The 16,710-nt window shown below is 37.0% G+C and overlaps 1 protein-coding gene across 50 annotated transcripts in view; it reads left to right on the top strand.

Moving 5' to 3' along the window:
- The window catches only part of PTPRD (protein tyrosine phosphatase receptor type D), a 2,079,533-nt gene that overhangs the window by 2,001,269 nt on the left and 61,554 nt on the right, over window positions 1-16,710 (top strand). For all 50 annotated transcript variants that reach the window (XM_070590645.1, XM_070590643.1, XM_070590639.1 and 47 more), the window contains one exon: window positions 6,999-7,122. In XM_070590645.1, the coding sequence (XP_070446746.1) occupies window positions 6,999-7,122 (124 nt within the window). The remainder of the gene's footprint in view (window positions 1-6,998; window positions 7,123-16,710) is intronic.

The raw sequence follows: 16,710 nt of genomic DNA, 5'->3' as shown, positions 1-16,710 counted from the left end.
TTTGGGGGCTAGGAATGTCCATCTTCTGCATTCAGTAGCTCTAGGAAAATGTTGGGACACAGTATAAAGAGAATATAACAAAAACTCGGGACTTATAAGTCTTCAGATCTTAAAGTTGTTGTATCTTCTTTTTTGAACTCTTCTTTGAAAGGGCTCTCAAAAATAATATTTTCCACAAGCACATGTATAAAAAATTAGCTTAGCTGCATTCTAGAGATTGTGTAGCATTGTCCTACTGAGTTGAAAAAGAATTCAGTATTTGTTGTCATTGTTTTCTGTCATTTTGAATCCATGGTAAATTAGGATAAGTTAAGTGTACAGTCATGTGTTGCTTAATGACAGAGATATGTTCTGAGAAATAAATCGTTAGGGGATTTTGTCGTTGTGCAAACATGATTCAATGTATTTACACAAAGCTAGGTGGGATAGCCTACTACACACCTAGGCTATATGGTACTAATCTTATGGGACCACCATCATATATGCAGTCCATCATTGACCAAAAGATCATTTTGTGACACATGACTGTACTTCTAGGAGTAAATCTTATCCTCAGAGAAATTAATTTATCCTTATTGCCAAGATATAATTTAGAAGAAATGTTTCTCAAAGGGTTGCCTCAAATATTTACTCACCTCCATGGCTGAATGCTTTACTATGAGTATTGTTTCTCCTGTTTGTGTCTCTACGTGTCAATTCTAATAATGTAAATAAAGAAATTATCACTTTAGGTGATTTTCTATAAGTATTTGTTACATAATATTTTATGATCAGAATTTCAAATCAAACCATTGGGCAACATACAAAGTTGATGCAATTTTATCATCTGAAGAAAAATCTATCTGAAGAAAAAATTTCAACTATATACAAAAATATCTGATGGAAACACTTTTTGCAGTGTGTTTATAAATTGTACATCTTTCTTCTGTTAAAAGTGGAGAACTCCCACATGCATTCATTAGTTAACACTGAGAGTCTTGGAAAGTCCCTGTTTTGATCCTTCAGATGCTGATGGTGGCCTGCATCAGATGTGCTTTTATAGGGAAAGACTTAGGAAGTTTTGAGAACTAATTGTGTAAAGAGAGATAAGAGAAAATGAGGGCACAAACCTGGCACTGGGATGACATTAATAGGAAAAAGGAACACAGAGCAAACATACCCAAGTTACATGACTTTCCAAAGCTAACCAGGGGCAAAGAGAAAGCCAGCATCCTGGGCTCTGACCTCTAGACTTGTTCATCATCGTACTTTCCACCCCTTCCTCACATTCCAGTTTTTAAAGCGTCATTGGATACAACTGAACTCATGTTCTTCTCTTGGAAGAAAGTATTCATTATGCCAATTGCAGGCCTTTGCTAATTGTGCAGAATATAGCCCTTCCCAACTAGACAAATACAGGTCTTTTTCAAATGGATACATATTAATTTACCATTTTCAAACTAGGAGAGAGAGAATATGAACATAAGAATGAAAAAAGTCTTCATTGCAGAAATATACAGTCAATGGCAGATTACTCTCCTGAACCTCAGAAAGGACTTGAGAATATCTGGAGGCAAACCACACTAAAGGACCAAATGATCCTGCTGATGGGGAACTATGTGGAAAGATAGTGTTTCTCTAGAGGGTAAGGTCATTGAAAGTTCAATTCCTTGTAAAAAGGATGGTTAGTCTGACCCATGGTTTGACCACTCAAGTAGCTGGTCTATTTCTTCTATATAATTAAATTTTTGTTAGTTGTTTTAAAGCACACACAAAAACAGGATGTATCTTTTTTTGTGGTTTCTCTTTGATGAGTATCCAAAGGGAATATTTTGAGGTTTTTCTCTTGGTGGAGTGAGAAGTGGAACAGAGAGCAACTGGTATTATATGGTGTTTTATACATGTGAATTATATTTTTCTTCTGAGTAGAGAAGTTGAAATTGTGCAGAACCATATTTAAAAGACTTTGCTTAAAGATGATGACCTCAGCTTCATCGAAAAAGATCACTCTCATATCAAGATGTAATTATCCGCAATGACTGTAATCTGATGTGCAAATTTATGAGCACTCTCTTGCTTTGAGTTTAAATTTATAAATATAGATCAGAAGCACTATAGAGATTTTTGTTCCCAGCCTTCCTCACATTGTGCTTCACGAGAACCATTGAAAGTCATGTGTGAAATAATCAAGGAATCTTCTCCAAGTTGACCATAGAGGAACCATAGCATGGCAGCTGGGCAATCAGGCTTGGGAACCTGGCTTCACCACCTGCTAGCTGTTTGACTCTATAGGGTCTTTGTGAAAATAAAATGAGTTAATGTATGTGAAGCACAAAGAAAACACAGTAAATGTTACATAAAGGCTAGTTATTGTAACTACTGGATATAAATATTTATATTTTAATTCTGACTTTTTTATCAAGAATACAGTGCAAAATTATAAATCCATCAGTTATCTGTAACTCTTTTTTTCCATTTACCTATGCTAAGACAAAGTTTTTTCAGACCATCAATTTAAAGACTATATAAATGTGTCTACTTGAGACTTTCCTTGTCTTAAGTTATAGGGAGATTTTTCTTCTATTTCCTCACTTTCTTTCTCAGTAAGGCAAAGCCATTGAGTCTGACTCAGTCAAAAACTATTGGCGGAAGGAGGGAGAGTGTGTCCTATGCCAAGTGTGCAGATAGGGGAGCAATGGAAAATGGTTTGGCATCTTCCTAAAGTTCTAGATGCTACATAGGGTTCAGTACATCTTCAAGGGCCTTGTTGATTGCCTGTTGAAGCAAAAGTAAATATGATGAAGTAGCATTGTTTATGAATTCTGTGACACTGTAATGTACAAATTTCATGTAGCTCATAAAAAAAAAAACCTCTATTGGTCAGCTTTTGGTTGAATAAACCTAGCTTGTTTTATTTCCAACTTGCAAAATTCTCCTCAGGGGAGGCTGAAGAAGACCTGGGCAGGATTCCCGCTGAGGAGGGTAGAATTTTGGATTGAGTGCTAGGAAGGAGGGAGTACCCCAGGGAAGGTTGTTAGGATAAACAGTCAGAAGGATGAGTAGAGCTATCTGAGTCAAGCTCAGGAAAACCAAATACCAACAGTAGGAAGGAATTAAATTCATGAGGAGCAAGGGTGCATTTCAAAGTTGTTTGGATAGTATTGGGGTGGCTTCAGCTTAACTTTACAGTAGGAGGAGGCATGGTTCATGGTGGGCTGGCCAAAAATATGAGGTTGAGGTGGAAATCAACTTCTGTATCACTCAAGACCCATGTTGCTCTTTCTCCATATTGGGATTTCATTCTTCCTTGAGAAGATCTCAGCAAGAGGAGCCAGAAAACAAAGGCGCAAAGACACTGTGTCATCACCAGCACTAAGAAAACCCTAAAAATTGGATTTTGAGAATGAGGGTCTCATTCATCCTGATATCTTTGCCTCATTAACATGGATAATTGAAATTTGATTTTCCTCAGCCAGTTTTATTTTTTTCTAAATACAAAAGATTTTCTTACACCTCTCCTATTTTCAGTAGTTATTCTTCTTTACTGAGTTTACTGCTCTCAGCATTCTGACAAGCTCCAAAATAATGACCTGTGCTGTGTATTGTTAAACGTTCAGTCAGACAGATAGATCCAGATGGATGAGTATGTGTTGCACAAAGACAAGTCAGCATTATTTAATCAATGTTTGTTTGATCCGTGTAAAAGGAGTATAAATGTAAGCTGCATCCCATCTGTTTTATCATCCATGTGAAGCCAACCTCATTTTTAAAACTTGATTTCTTATGTAATTGCCCCAGAATGACACAGGATGATCAGTTGGGAAGAAATATCATTTGGACTGGCAAGATAAAGGACAGTTATGTTTAGGTGTGGTTGATGTGTTGGCCTTCTTCATTTTGCAGTGGTCTTCTGGATAGTTAAGTAGCGTCAAGGCTTAGTAATTACCAGCTGTTAATTATCAGCTGGGCTTTGAAATCACACAGACCTGGATTTGAGAATAAATGTATGAGTCTAGCTATGTGAGCGAATTACTTACCCTCAAATAGCACAGTGCATGCCACAAAGAAGACCCTCAGTAAGATTTATTGAATTAATCTTTCTTTACTTCAATTTCCTTGTCTGCAAAATGGAGAAAACAATAGTACCTACCTCATAACATTTGTGAAAATTAAACGGATACTGCATGTAAAGCATAATGACCTGACAGCTTTTATTGTAGTTATCCTGTTACTTGCAGGTCTTCTCATGGGTCACACTTTAAGCCTAAGCATATTAACATATGTGACATACAACTCATGTTTCCATTACCAGTTTTTAAACTCTTCAGTGTAGGTATCAAATAAATAAATCATGCAGACCGCTGAGAATAAGTGACAAGAGTGGAAATGGACATGAGTTAACAGTGTCTGAGTTGATAGATGCAATTTCATTAAATTAAATGCATGCCATTTTGCACATCTGTGAGTGATCATTGTCTGAGTAACCAGGCCATCAGAGGGAGTATTATCTTCCATGGAAGGACTGTTCATCAGGGAGCTTAGAAGCTTTTTGGGATATTTTAGAGAATGATGTGTAAGAAGCTTATGTACTAAGTAATGCTCATCAGTGTAAAGTGGAATATCAGTGGTAGTTGTAATTTCAGGATCACATACTTAATTACTAAGCCATATGATAATGAGTGTTAAAGTATTAAAGTTTTAGTACACTGTACATTGCAGTTTCTGTCATCTGTTCTCTAGCTCCCATGTTATATGGAGGAATTACTCCATGATTTCTCTTTATGAACTTTTTTCAACAACATTTATTCATTAGTTCAATTCATTTAAAAAAGATTAGATGAACCACATATTGAAGCATCTTTGTAGATGCAAAGATGACTGATGGTGTATAGGTGGCTAAGGACTTCAGAATTTAAGCTGTATGTCACTCAGAACCTGTGGAAGTTCTTAAACAGGGATCTAACCTGTCCAGGGGTGTGCTTTAGAAAGACTACCTTGGTATGAAGAATGGATTGGAGTGACTCTAGAGAAGGGATTCCAATCAGACATCACATAGTGAAGAACTGGATTTAGGGAGTGGTAGTGGGATGGTAGATTCGGGACTGATTTGAGAAATTTTTAAGGAGGTCTTGATCACTGAATGGGGCTGCTTTGTGTGGAGAAGGTTCAAGGTTGACTTGAAGGCTTCTGCTCAGGCATCTGAATGCTTCAGCTCCCATTAACTTATGGGACAGTTGCAGAGGAGTACATTCTGCAAGGGAGGTGATGAGCTTCCCTGGAAGAACAAACTAGAAAGACCCCTAATTACATTATTCTTTAGACCCTAAGACATGGATAATTATTTTGCTGAATACTGTTCCATGATTTACTAGTTTATATATAGATTAGCATAGGCTAAGAAAGGAAAAGGGCTTTTATGATCCTTAGTAAGTCAGAGGCTGCCATCTGTACTGCTGAGAGTTTTAGTGTGTTTGGAGGGTATTCTTGACTGTTAATAGGCTTGACTCTTTACACTGGTGAGTTTTACTATTGTGCTAAACTCTATCCCTTTTAATGCAAATATTCACATCTTTAATATGGTAACAGCTGTTGGATATGTTTTACTTTCCAGCTCTCCATATACACATAAAAGCATGTAAAATGCTCAGCATCAAAAATAACTGCTAAAAAATTCCATTAACATAGTGTCTTTAGTTTTTTAAAAATTTCACCTCTATATAAATCTAATTTATCGTTAATTATTTCTGAAAATTGATTTTGCTCATTTAAAGTCATGTTTATGTAATTACTGAAGTCATATTTCCATATACCATGAAATTAGGAGTCTTAACAAAGTGTCAGTATCCTATGATAATAGAAAAGATGTTTTGATTTCCATAAATTTGCAGGTAATTAAAAATTCCCCCAGAGTTATATAATCAATGCCTGAATCCAGTCTCAAAATAATGGTCCTACTTTAACTATAAAAAAATTTATGCATTGGAGGCCAGCCCCATGGCTGAGTGGTTAAGTTCACTCACTTGTCTTCGGTGGCCCAGGGTTTCACCAGGTTGGATCCTGCGCATGGACCTAGCACCACTCATCAAGCCATGCTGAGGTGGCGTCCCACACAGCAGAACCAGAAGGACCTACAACTAGAATATACAACTATGTACTAGGGGACTTTTGGTAGAAGAAGAAAAGAAAAGGAATTTATATATTATATCTGTACAATATTTTAGATTATTGAAGAACTGGTTGAAGTAAGGCATCAAGGAAAAGCATTAAAATCAGAAAAAATAAGTTTAAAATAAAGAATAAAAGGAAGAAAACTTTGTAAGCATAACACAATGATAAGTAGAAAATGTGTAATAATACATAGAGAAGCAATTAAATCCTATCTTCTTTGGATTATAAATTAGTGTTCTGACTAAGATGATTATTAGATTGAACTGACCTCCCTTCTTTATTCTTAGCTGTGTGAATTGTACAAATTGCCTTGTGATGCTGTGTGTTATGGAGAAACGGAAAAAATTTGAATTTGACATCAAGATGTAAGCCTGTAGGTCAAGAAAAAACAATAAAGCCTGTGTCCAATGAAGCCAGTGAAAAACCAGTCAACTTAAAGGGTGAGGTTAGGTCCAGATCGGAAAGAACTGAGGAAAGTAATCAAGATAAAAAGTAATGTTCACAGAGCTAGAAGGAGTATTGAACCAAGATAACTTGTAAACTACAGCAGCAGAGAAGGAAATAGAAAAGTAAAAAAATTAAAAGCCTGCCTTTCCAATATTAGCAGAACATCTATATTGATTTCTTTTTCGTTTGAATCAATGTTGGTGACTCTCACTGTTTTTTACTGTGATTAATCGTTTCATGTTATGCTGGTTATATAAGTGTTCAGCTTCACAACTAGGATTATCTTGATGAAGTCTGGCTTCAGAATTTTCTTTTTAAATCATGTTTGTTACCTGCGATAAATGCCTATAATATCATGTTATTCAGTATTGATTTTGTGTGTATGTACTGTTTTTCTTTCAAAGTCAATTGACCCTGGCCAGCAGTTCACATGGGAACATTCCAACTTGGAAGTAAACAAACCAAAGAATAGATATGCAAATGTAATCGCATATGACCATTCCCGGGTTCTCCTATCAGCAATAGAAGGTAAGGCAATGCAGACATTATTTATAGCTTTATTTTCATGGATTTAAGTACTTGCAAGAAAATATAGTTTTATCTGGATATTTAGCCATCTATGAAAATAGTTACTTAAGATTCAAGCACTGCTTGTTTCACTTTTTCTTTCTTATACAAATATACCATACTTGGGCATACAATATCCCCAATGCCATATAACATAAGAGCATCCTTCATTGCTTTCTTGCCTCTACCCTAGATGAAGGACTTAATAACGTAGTTGATGTTTGTATAAGGGAAGCAAATTGGGGTTGGCCATTTTACTGATGGTTGCTGACAGTTGTGAATAAACGGGTGGTTGTCAGAAGACACTCATAGACTGTTATTTAAAAATGGGTGAGGGGCTTGTTTGTTTGCAAACAAATCTGAATAGCCACTAGGGACAGTCTAAAGATTAGGAGTTGGTGATGTGGTGATTAATAAAAATTAAGCACATTGGAAATGTCTGGTACATCTAACCTGCGGACTACTTGGTCACCTGTCTCCCACAATTGTAAAGAGTGTATTCCAGATGAGAATTACTCCTCAAATATACCTACCTTCTCTTAAGGATCGTGAGGAGAGTATTTTCCATTCATTCCTTTCTAATAGTAAGTCCCTCTCACATGGCATATTAAAAATTAGGAGCTCTTGTTCAACACTTAGCATTTTGTTAGTATTTTTGGCCGTTGTAGCACTTTGGGTTGCCGTCCTTAGAAAATAGTTTACAATGTCACTTAAATCCTTCCCTCTGTTATAACATCTAACCTGGACCACCAACTGCCGCAGACTTACCACATTCATCCCCATTGGCATCCAGAAGCACTTTGTGGCCTTTTCATACTGGAAAGTTCACTGCTTACCTTCTTCCAGATGTTTTATAAAACAGTAAATAATACCAGCTTCAAACCGAGTCCTTTTGAGAACCGTACAGTTCAAACATTTTCATCTATAGTTGTTCAAATATCTTTCCCCTTTTTTGGTTTCTGAAATCTGTAACGACCACCACTTTATCCCAGAACTCTGGCCAAGTTCATCCTGCGTCGTTAGGGTCCAAAGTTAATTTGAATGTGAGACTGCTTAAAAGCTTTTCCAGGAAGCACCAAAGGCAACTAATGCATTTATTTTTAGTTTTTTGGGAACAAGAACTATCTTTTAGTATTTGAGCAAGCCCATACCTGCAGTTCCTTTCCTCAAAATGCTGTTAATGAGGCATAGATACATTTTGTAAAATTCCCCCAATTTTACTTATGATGTTGGAAAATGTTATAATCCCTTTTTGATGCAATTAAAGACACTAGGTGTGAAGAGTTAACCTTTTTCCATACTGAAAAAAATTGATCAAGTTTATCAAAGTTTCACCAATGCTAGTTCAAGCAAGATATTGGCCAATAGGTAATTACTTCTTTTCGAGTCCTGTTTAGAAACTGTAACTGGTATATGTGGATGGTTAGCACATAAGGTTTACGTTTTATCTCTATAATTCCCATTTTAGAATATAAAAAGAATTAATGGAGATTTCTTATCTCAAGTCTCTTCAATCATCTCCGTAGTAAATAAGAAACTAAAAATCCTAAGTAGAAGCGAGAAACCTTTTTAACATTAGTGAAGCAAGGTAAATTATAGAAATAAAAATAAATGAATGTCAATTGAGAGCCCATTTGGCATGGTGTTGGCTGGAGAACTTGTCGGTCTGCCTCGCTGTATTGTAGCATTGTTTCCACTTAGAATTAGGTCAGTCAGTACTACCACTTCTCTGTGCTTTTGCCCACTTTGTCATTATTTTCCTTAACCTGTTATTTTCCACCTTCTTAACAGTAAAGTGTGTCAAAGGACAAAGAATATTCCTCCTTGTGCCTTTATTATGACAGTTGGAAACTATGTACATTTCATTCCTATGCTATTTTTACAGTATAAAAGCCAAAGCACTTGAATCAGACTAAAACCTGCCTTTTTATAGCTCTGTGCCCACAAATACACCCTAAATCTAGAGCTGACCTAGAAACCAAAAGTCTTTCAATTTTAAGTGTTATGCAAAAGGTTAGAAGCATTTAATTGAAGTTTATGGGCTATAGAGAGAGCTTTAATCTAGATTACAACCATGAACAGTGTTTTATCTTAGACTAAGCCCTAACCAGCAGGTATTTAAGGGGGCAGGCAATCATCCTATGTCTTAAGCACGGAAGAGAAAATGCTGGAAGCCACAGAACCACTAACTGAGGCTTCTCCTATAAAGGGAGCTTTGATAACACAGAGCTAGATTTTTTAAGTAGAGTAAAACATTAAGTGACTTCAGGCACAGTGTATAAAATTTCCCGTGCTTGTTTTGGGAACCTATGGCGATCTCTTAAATGACTTTGGTTGAGGGTTTTATTTTGGGCATTTTGTGCTGGTTCTTTCAATGGTGCTGGCCCCTCTCTTCATATTACTTTGCACAGTGATCTGATAGACATTCAAGAAAAAACTGGAAGTTACCACAGGGCCTCGTGTTGTCTTTATCTTTGCTTGATAGAGCATAACTTTTACCTTACTTCCACTGAGAGATGGGAGGGGAAAAAATTCAAAGAATCAGGAATTTTACGGGCATCAATGTGCTTACTGACCTCCTTGAAAATAGTGACACTTCATGACATTTTTCTAAGTCACAGTCATTTTATATATGCTTGAAAAAATGCAAAATAAATTTAAGAAAGGCCTAATTACAAAGAGCTTCCAGTTGTTGAATTATACGCTAAACAATATAGAAGCAATTGAAGTTTTGACCAATCCACTTACCATGGGGTCCCCTCCATGGCTAAGCAGTTCTTAAGAGAAAGTATTAATTCCTGAAGAAGAGAGGTGATAGGATTTATTTTAATGATTTAAGATAAATATTGTCAAATAAAGTCTAAATGGAAACTAGTACTTATATGTGCATAAAAATAGTATACAGTAACATGCTTAATCTTATAGAATCCAAAGTTGTCCAGAAAGTATACTTTTATTAAAGTAGCAAGAGAGAAATGGACAAACCAAAAGATAAAGAAAAAGGAAATCTGGGTTTGGGTTGCAGCTCTGTCACTAACTAGTTATGTAACCTTGACTTCTCTGAGTAACAGTTTCCTCTGCTGTAACCTCTTTCACCTCTAACTTCTAAGAGTTACCTAGTTTTCTTATCTAGATTTTTCTCCTTACCTAGTTTTCTTAAAAACTAATTAAAAAAATTAAAAAATAAATTTCTTACCTAGTTTTCTTAAGATGTAGTTTCTTATCAATTATGGCATTTACTGGACACACACAACAGTCTGATGAAGCAGCACTATTTTACTATATATATAGGTATCCATATTTAGAGATGAGAAACCGGAAGGTCAGAGAACTTGGCCTGAGTTGCACAAATTAGTGTAAGTAATATAGCTCAAATTAGAATTGAGCTCTTCTGATTCCTCGACCGGAGCTTCCGCGGGCCACATCACTCACCCTGCTTTCCTGCTGATAGAGAATGTGGCTGTGACTAAGTAACAACATGGATCTAAACGCCCAGCCTTATCTTTTCATGTAATAATCCACTTTATCATTGGGTATTAACCTATGGATAACACAAACATTACATTTTACTGTTCATTTCCTATTTTATGGTATAACTAATCTGAAGCAGAGACACTGTATGGAGTTGTCAGTGATCCGAATGCATCACAGTCCTACAATAGCAGAAGGTCAAGTACATCCATCCCTAACTCACTCCACAGGTCATCTACTTACCTCAAATAGCTTTTTATGTATCTTCAACTTCTTATAAACCCAGGAATATCAATTATCGGCAGATTATTTACTGAAATGCCTGTAACTAGCAAAAGTTCAATCTAATTATTACAATCCTGGATAAAAAGTTTATTTTTCTAAAATATAATTACTCTTCACTGCTGCCAGTACTATATTTCTATTAGTAAGATTATAATTAACATTTCACTTTAAAAGTCATATTGACAGGAAATTTTTAAAAACTTGTTGGCCAGGTCTAACTATAAAGCTAAACTTAAAACCCTACTTTTCAACAACAAAGACAAGAAATTATAATAGATCTGATTATCTGGGTACCAACTGTGTTTTGGGCACAATGTCTTAGATTTTATATACAGCATATAAAATCATGCACAGAATTTACCTATTCAGTGTTCAGAACAACCTCAAAAGCTGGTTATTATCTAATATTACAAATGAGAAAACTATTAAACTTTTAAAAGTCAAGTAACTTGTTTATAATCAATAGCTAGTAAGTGGCAGACCAAAAATTCTAACATAAGCATCAGTCAGACTTCAGACTGCTGTGCTCTTCCGCAGGCCACTCAGGACTGTAGCCGCTTTTGCAGTCATAATGGCCATGCTCAAACATGTCACATCTAATTCAAAAACAGTGCTTTTTTGGCTGGGAAGACTGCCTAGGAACTTTGAAACACTTATGATAGAAATCTTAGAGCTAGAGGTCGCCAGTTGTGTTCTTAGACTCCAGTCAGTGAATTTTTCCGAAGAATAAAAGACGTATAAATGGCTTTCAGGCAGACTTTTTTGTTTAGCTAATATTACTTTTTAAGATCTATTAGGAAGACCACTGAATAAGAAGACAGAAAATTGGAACCTACATCCCAGTTACACAGCTCTGTGACCTTGGGCCTGTCACTCAGGACAGTTAACCCTTTGGGGGAGCTGGATCCTTTTGGGAATCTGATGAACGTTTTAAACCACACTTGAAAACAAAAAGCACCTGCACACTTGCTTTGTACACTAATTTCAGAGATTTCGTGGACACACAAGCCCTTTGCAAGCCCATTCTCCACTTTAGGAACCCCTGACTTAGGGTCTTTCGTTCTGCTTCCTCATAAAAGGAAAATGTCTAAGACCCTTCCTGCTATTCCTAAAATTCTGGAAGTAGATTCTAAATTCAGAGATGAATAGACAATATGAATACTCAGATAAATATTAAATCTTGGCCATTAAAAGATTAGCCCTTTCGAGGATCAAAAACACATTTAAGCCAGAGGGTTTATCCAAACAGAATTATTGGCTGGTGTGTGTCTCTCCTACCAAGCCAGGTTTAAATGGTTTTATCTACAAGAGAGTTAGAATTGGCAAAAAATAAAGCACTCCCTGCCATATGCATTCTTTAACACCAGTGTTTGTTAATCTGATAAAAGAAGCTTAGTAAAATATGGATTTATTTTATTTTTTTTAGTTTGAGGGGACTATATTTAAAGTTTCAAAACATAAATATATTTATTCACTTCATCTCTTTAATGGGTGCCTTCCTACTAGGACCCATATGCTTCTCAAGAACTAACTTCTTTCCTACTAAGGCTTCTTAGGCTCTTCTTGCTTCTGAAGATCTTGTTTGGACAAGTTACTGTGCCTTGGTTTCCTCATCTGTGCAATAGGATTAGTAATAGGACCTACTTCCTAAAATTATTAGGAGGATTTAATGAAATAATGCATGTAAAACCTTTAGAGCCAGCCCTTGTGGTCTAGCAGTTAAGATTTAGTGCTCTCACCGCCACAGCCCAGGTTTGTTTCCGGGTCAGGGAACTACACCACCTGTCTGTCAGTTGGTTGCATGTTGCTGTGATGCTGAAAGCTATGCCACTGGTTTTGCAAATACCAGCAGGGTCACCCATGGTAGACAGGGTTCAGCAAAGCTTCCAGATTAAGACAGACTAGGAAGAAGGACCTGGCCACTCACTTTGGAAAAAATTGGCCGTGAAAACCCTAGGAATAGCAGCGGAGCATTGTCTGATATAGCACCAGAAGATGAAAGGATGAAGCAGAAAGTTTGGGTAGGGTTCTGCTCTGCTGCCACAGGGCCTCTAGGAGTCGGAGTCGACTTGATGGCACTAACAACAACAAAGCTTTTAGATGAGCTGTTGGCACAAAGAAAATGCCTAATAAATATTGGGAACTATTAAAGTTATCATTGCTGTTATTAAGACTTTTATTACTACCATCGATGGGTCCTTTTATCCTCAGATGGAAATTCTTCTCCATATGATCTATGGGAAAATTAATAATATCCGAATGAGAAAGCTGCACATATTTGGAGTACTCTGTGAAGCAAAAGAAAATATCGGTGCTTGATAAATGGAACCCAGAGCCATAATAGCATTACAAATTTCAACAGAGGGAAGAATGTGTTCTTTTAAATGGAAATCCAGAATATATCATCTGCTGCTTGATTTGCATAATAGGAGCAATTCAAAAAAAATCCAACTGGAAATAATATAGATGATGTTACAACAACTTGATTATTGGTGAGATGGGCAATTTAGCACCTTTAAAATCAGAAAGCGGCTTACAGGGGATCACTACTCCTAAGATAAATATCATTTAAAAAAGAAAAAGAGGAAACTCCTGATATTCCCCTGGACTGTTGATTCCCCGTTTCCCACCGCGCCAGTGCTCCCTGTTTAAGTCTAAGTGTCCTAGCTTCTGTCTACAGTGTTCAGTGGTCTCCGCTGATTCGTTTGAAACAGCTGGCAGCACATGCTCACATATTCTCCACTTTCACATCCTTCCCATACTATGAGTTATCTTTGTTTTTTTTCACAGGCCAGGTCTAGTAACCTGATATATTTTCAATAAGTAAAAACAAAACAAACAGGAAAATAAGTTAATACTATCTATCCAACATTTTCTAATAAAATGCTAGTTATATTATAGTGAATATAAATGTTCCTTATGAAGCTCTAACATCAAAGGATTAAAATTATTTTCCCCTGTAAAGAGCAATAAATATGATTACTTTTCCTCCCTCTTGGTTCATTCTCTCTCTGTCTCTGGTGTTGGTTTTATTTTGCTTTTTGTTTTGTTTTGATTTCTGCTCCTGAAATTCTTTTTAAAAGACTGAAGGAAGTTTGTTAGCTTATTGGCCCCATCTCAAAAAAGAAAAAAACTTGTCTAAATCTCATCCAATTATTGGTTGAGTTCATTTTTCTCCCTTTGTTCAGAACATCAATCATTGATTTAGCACAGTTTCTTTAACATTTTCAGTCTTTCACTTGTCAAGTTGTTTATAAGCATGACAAAGCTTAATCCTTTTATTTCAAGGGGATCCATTTTTTTAATACATAACAGTATCTCTCATTTTGAGGAGCAGTGCACTAATTTTTATAGCTTAATTTTTCTTCAATAGAAAGCTAGATGGGACCCAGCCTTTGGAAACTTGGGAACAATTTCACATGGTGCTCGCAGCCTGCATAAGGACCATTAGAGCTGTTTAAATGGCATCTTTCTCCTGCGTGCAGCCAAGCAAATGGTGTGGGGATCTGTTACTCCCCAGCTCATATCTCAGCCTCTGTGGTGTTTCTCACCTGGAAAAGAGAGAGAACATTTTTAAGGGATGGCTGGTTATGTTTGTTTTTTCTTTACTCTTGTTCCCAGGAAGCTGAAGAAAGAGTAAATCAGAAAGCTTTGAGAGTTTATTTTTATCTCCATTGTCTTTAGTTCAGATATTGGGAATTTTTTTTTCCATTTTTATTGTACATCTATTCAGAGCGTGCTAATGAATCTACACTTCAGTGCTCTGAGGCTGCAGAGAAACCTACATCATCTGTGGTACGGCTCTGCTGTTAGACTATAGGCACAAGTTACACATTGCTGGGAAGTTATAAATTAATTCTTTTGGTCCTCTCCCTTATTTTTTAGTATAGAAACTGGAAAGGGGCCTTCCAGATTTGAAATTACTTTCCGTCTGAAGAGTATTTAGGAATGAGTAGGCTTATTTCAAATGCATTGACTTATTTGATTCTCACAGGGGTGTTGGGTGAGGATGTGATGAAAATGCTACTCATCTGCTAGGATAGAGATGAGGAGACTGGGGCTCTGAGAGTTTCCTACAGACAGGACTCCTGTCATCATATCTGTATTTGATTGACTACCTCATTGCTGAATAAAGCCCTATAATAGTTGCATCCTTATTAATATAAGCTAAGTAGACCAAAACTCTGTGATGTGGCTGAAAAGTTATGCTGCGATGGCCCGCGCTCTGCTTTATTTCAGGGCAAAGTGCTCCTTGACTAGAAATGAGTCCCCTCTATCATGGGTGCTGAGAATTCCCCGACACTTGTAGCTAATCTTGGAATGTGTTCAAAGATAATTCAATCACCCACAAGCTTCTCTGTGGCCACTCTCATAACCCGGCCTCCTCAGCAGTGCTGAGGCATAGAAAACCAAGGAGAGGAGGACACAGAACATTGAGAGGGTGGAGGCTGGGTTCACAAACTCTGAAACGTATCCATTCCCCCAAGAACTCACTGTGGTGATGAGCTGCAATGCCCACAGAGCAAGGCACGCTTCTAAAAAGAAGTTGTCCTGTGTAGTATAGAAACATGGAGGGTAATTTGCCAAACTCCAGTTACATCCGGGGATACCTTGGCAGAGAATACACTGTGCCTTTGCAGGAAGCACTTGTTTTTATGTTGCAGAGAGAATCCTTCATTTTGCTAGTTCTGATGCAGCTGTGGGTGGCTGCCATAGTGCAAACGAAGGGGAAAGAAGGCCTGTGTCCTTCGGAATTAAATAAATTTACTGGCAAATTATTATTGGATTTCGTTTTTCTATTTTCTGTTCTCTAGTTTTGCCAGCATCTGTATTGTGGGTTGTAAAAATCACAATCTAGTTCTTAACCCACAATTGATTGTCCTTAGGATTTCTTTTTCATGTATTGAAGTAGAGGAGGGGACATTATTTACTAAATAAAATGTAGCTTTTGTGCTCTATTGAAGTACTTCTATCTTACAACAGGGAATAAACTGGTTTACCAAAAAGCAATTTCTTTTTGACCGAAACTTCACTAATGATTTGTAGAAGTGGAAAGAAATAGAAGTGCCTGAGTTTGATGCCACACTGTGAGTGGGAGCAGAGTCAGCCGCTCAGCCAAAGGCCCATCTCCAGCTCAGAAGTGGAGTAGTAGTTTGTCTGCTAGGGCCCTGGATAGGATTCTGCCTTCCCTCTAAAGTTGCTTCTTACTCATTCTCACCTCCGCCATCCAAGGAGAGCTTCTTTCCCTGAGCAGACCGCCCACAGCCCAGACAGCCTACCACCTCCTTTTGTTTTTGATTTTACTTTTAACCACACCAGGTTCTAATCAAGACTTGAAATATTAGTCACGCCAAACGAATCTCCTCTTGGCACATCAGAAGTAGAAGCAATAGGAATCAACTTGAAGAGCCTCGGAGCACGTTCCCCCCTAATCTGAGAGACACAAAGCCCCTATTTATCTTGAAATAACTTCACAGAGATTTCCAAATCCAAGCAGGTTAAGAATACCACAGAGAGACATCTTATTTTAGACCCGAAAGGACTCGAGGGAATCAATTTGTCCAACACGCCTTGTTTAGTGGATGAGCAATCAGAAGTCTGAACAAGTTAAATAATTGCCCAAATGTCAAAGAGCAAACTGCCAGCAGCATAGACAGCAGTCTCAGTTTCCTGGTTAATTTTTCTAAATTCTTCACAAGTACTTAGTATTATCCCAAGACTTCAAAAGCCACATGTGACTTTTGCAAAGTGTGGAGTGATACAAAAGTGTGCATATTCTCTTTATGATTACTT

The sequence above is a fragment of the Equus przewalskii genome, chromosome 22 (genome assembly GCF_037783145.1).
Source record: "Equus przewalskii isolate Varuska chromosome 22, EquPr2, whole genome shotgun sequence".
Taxonomy (NCBI): domain Eukaryota; kingdom Metazoa; phylum Chordata; class Mammalia; order Perissodactyla; family Equidae; genus Equus; species Equus przewalskii.
The sequence above is the reverse complement of the archived record's forward strand: the minus strand, read 5'-3'. Positions and strand labels throughout refer to the sequence as shown.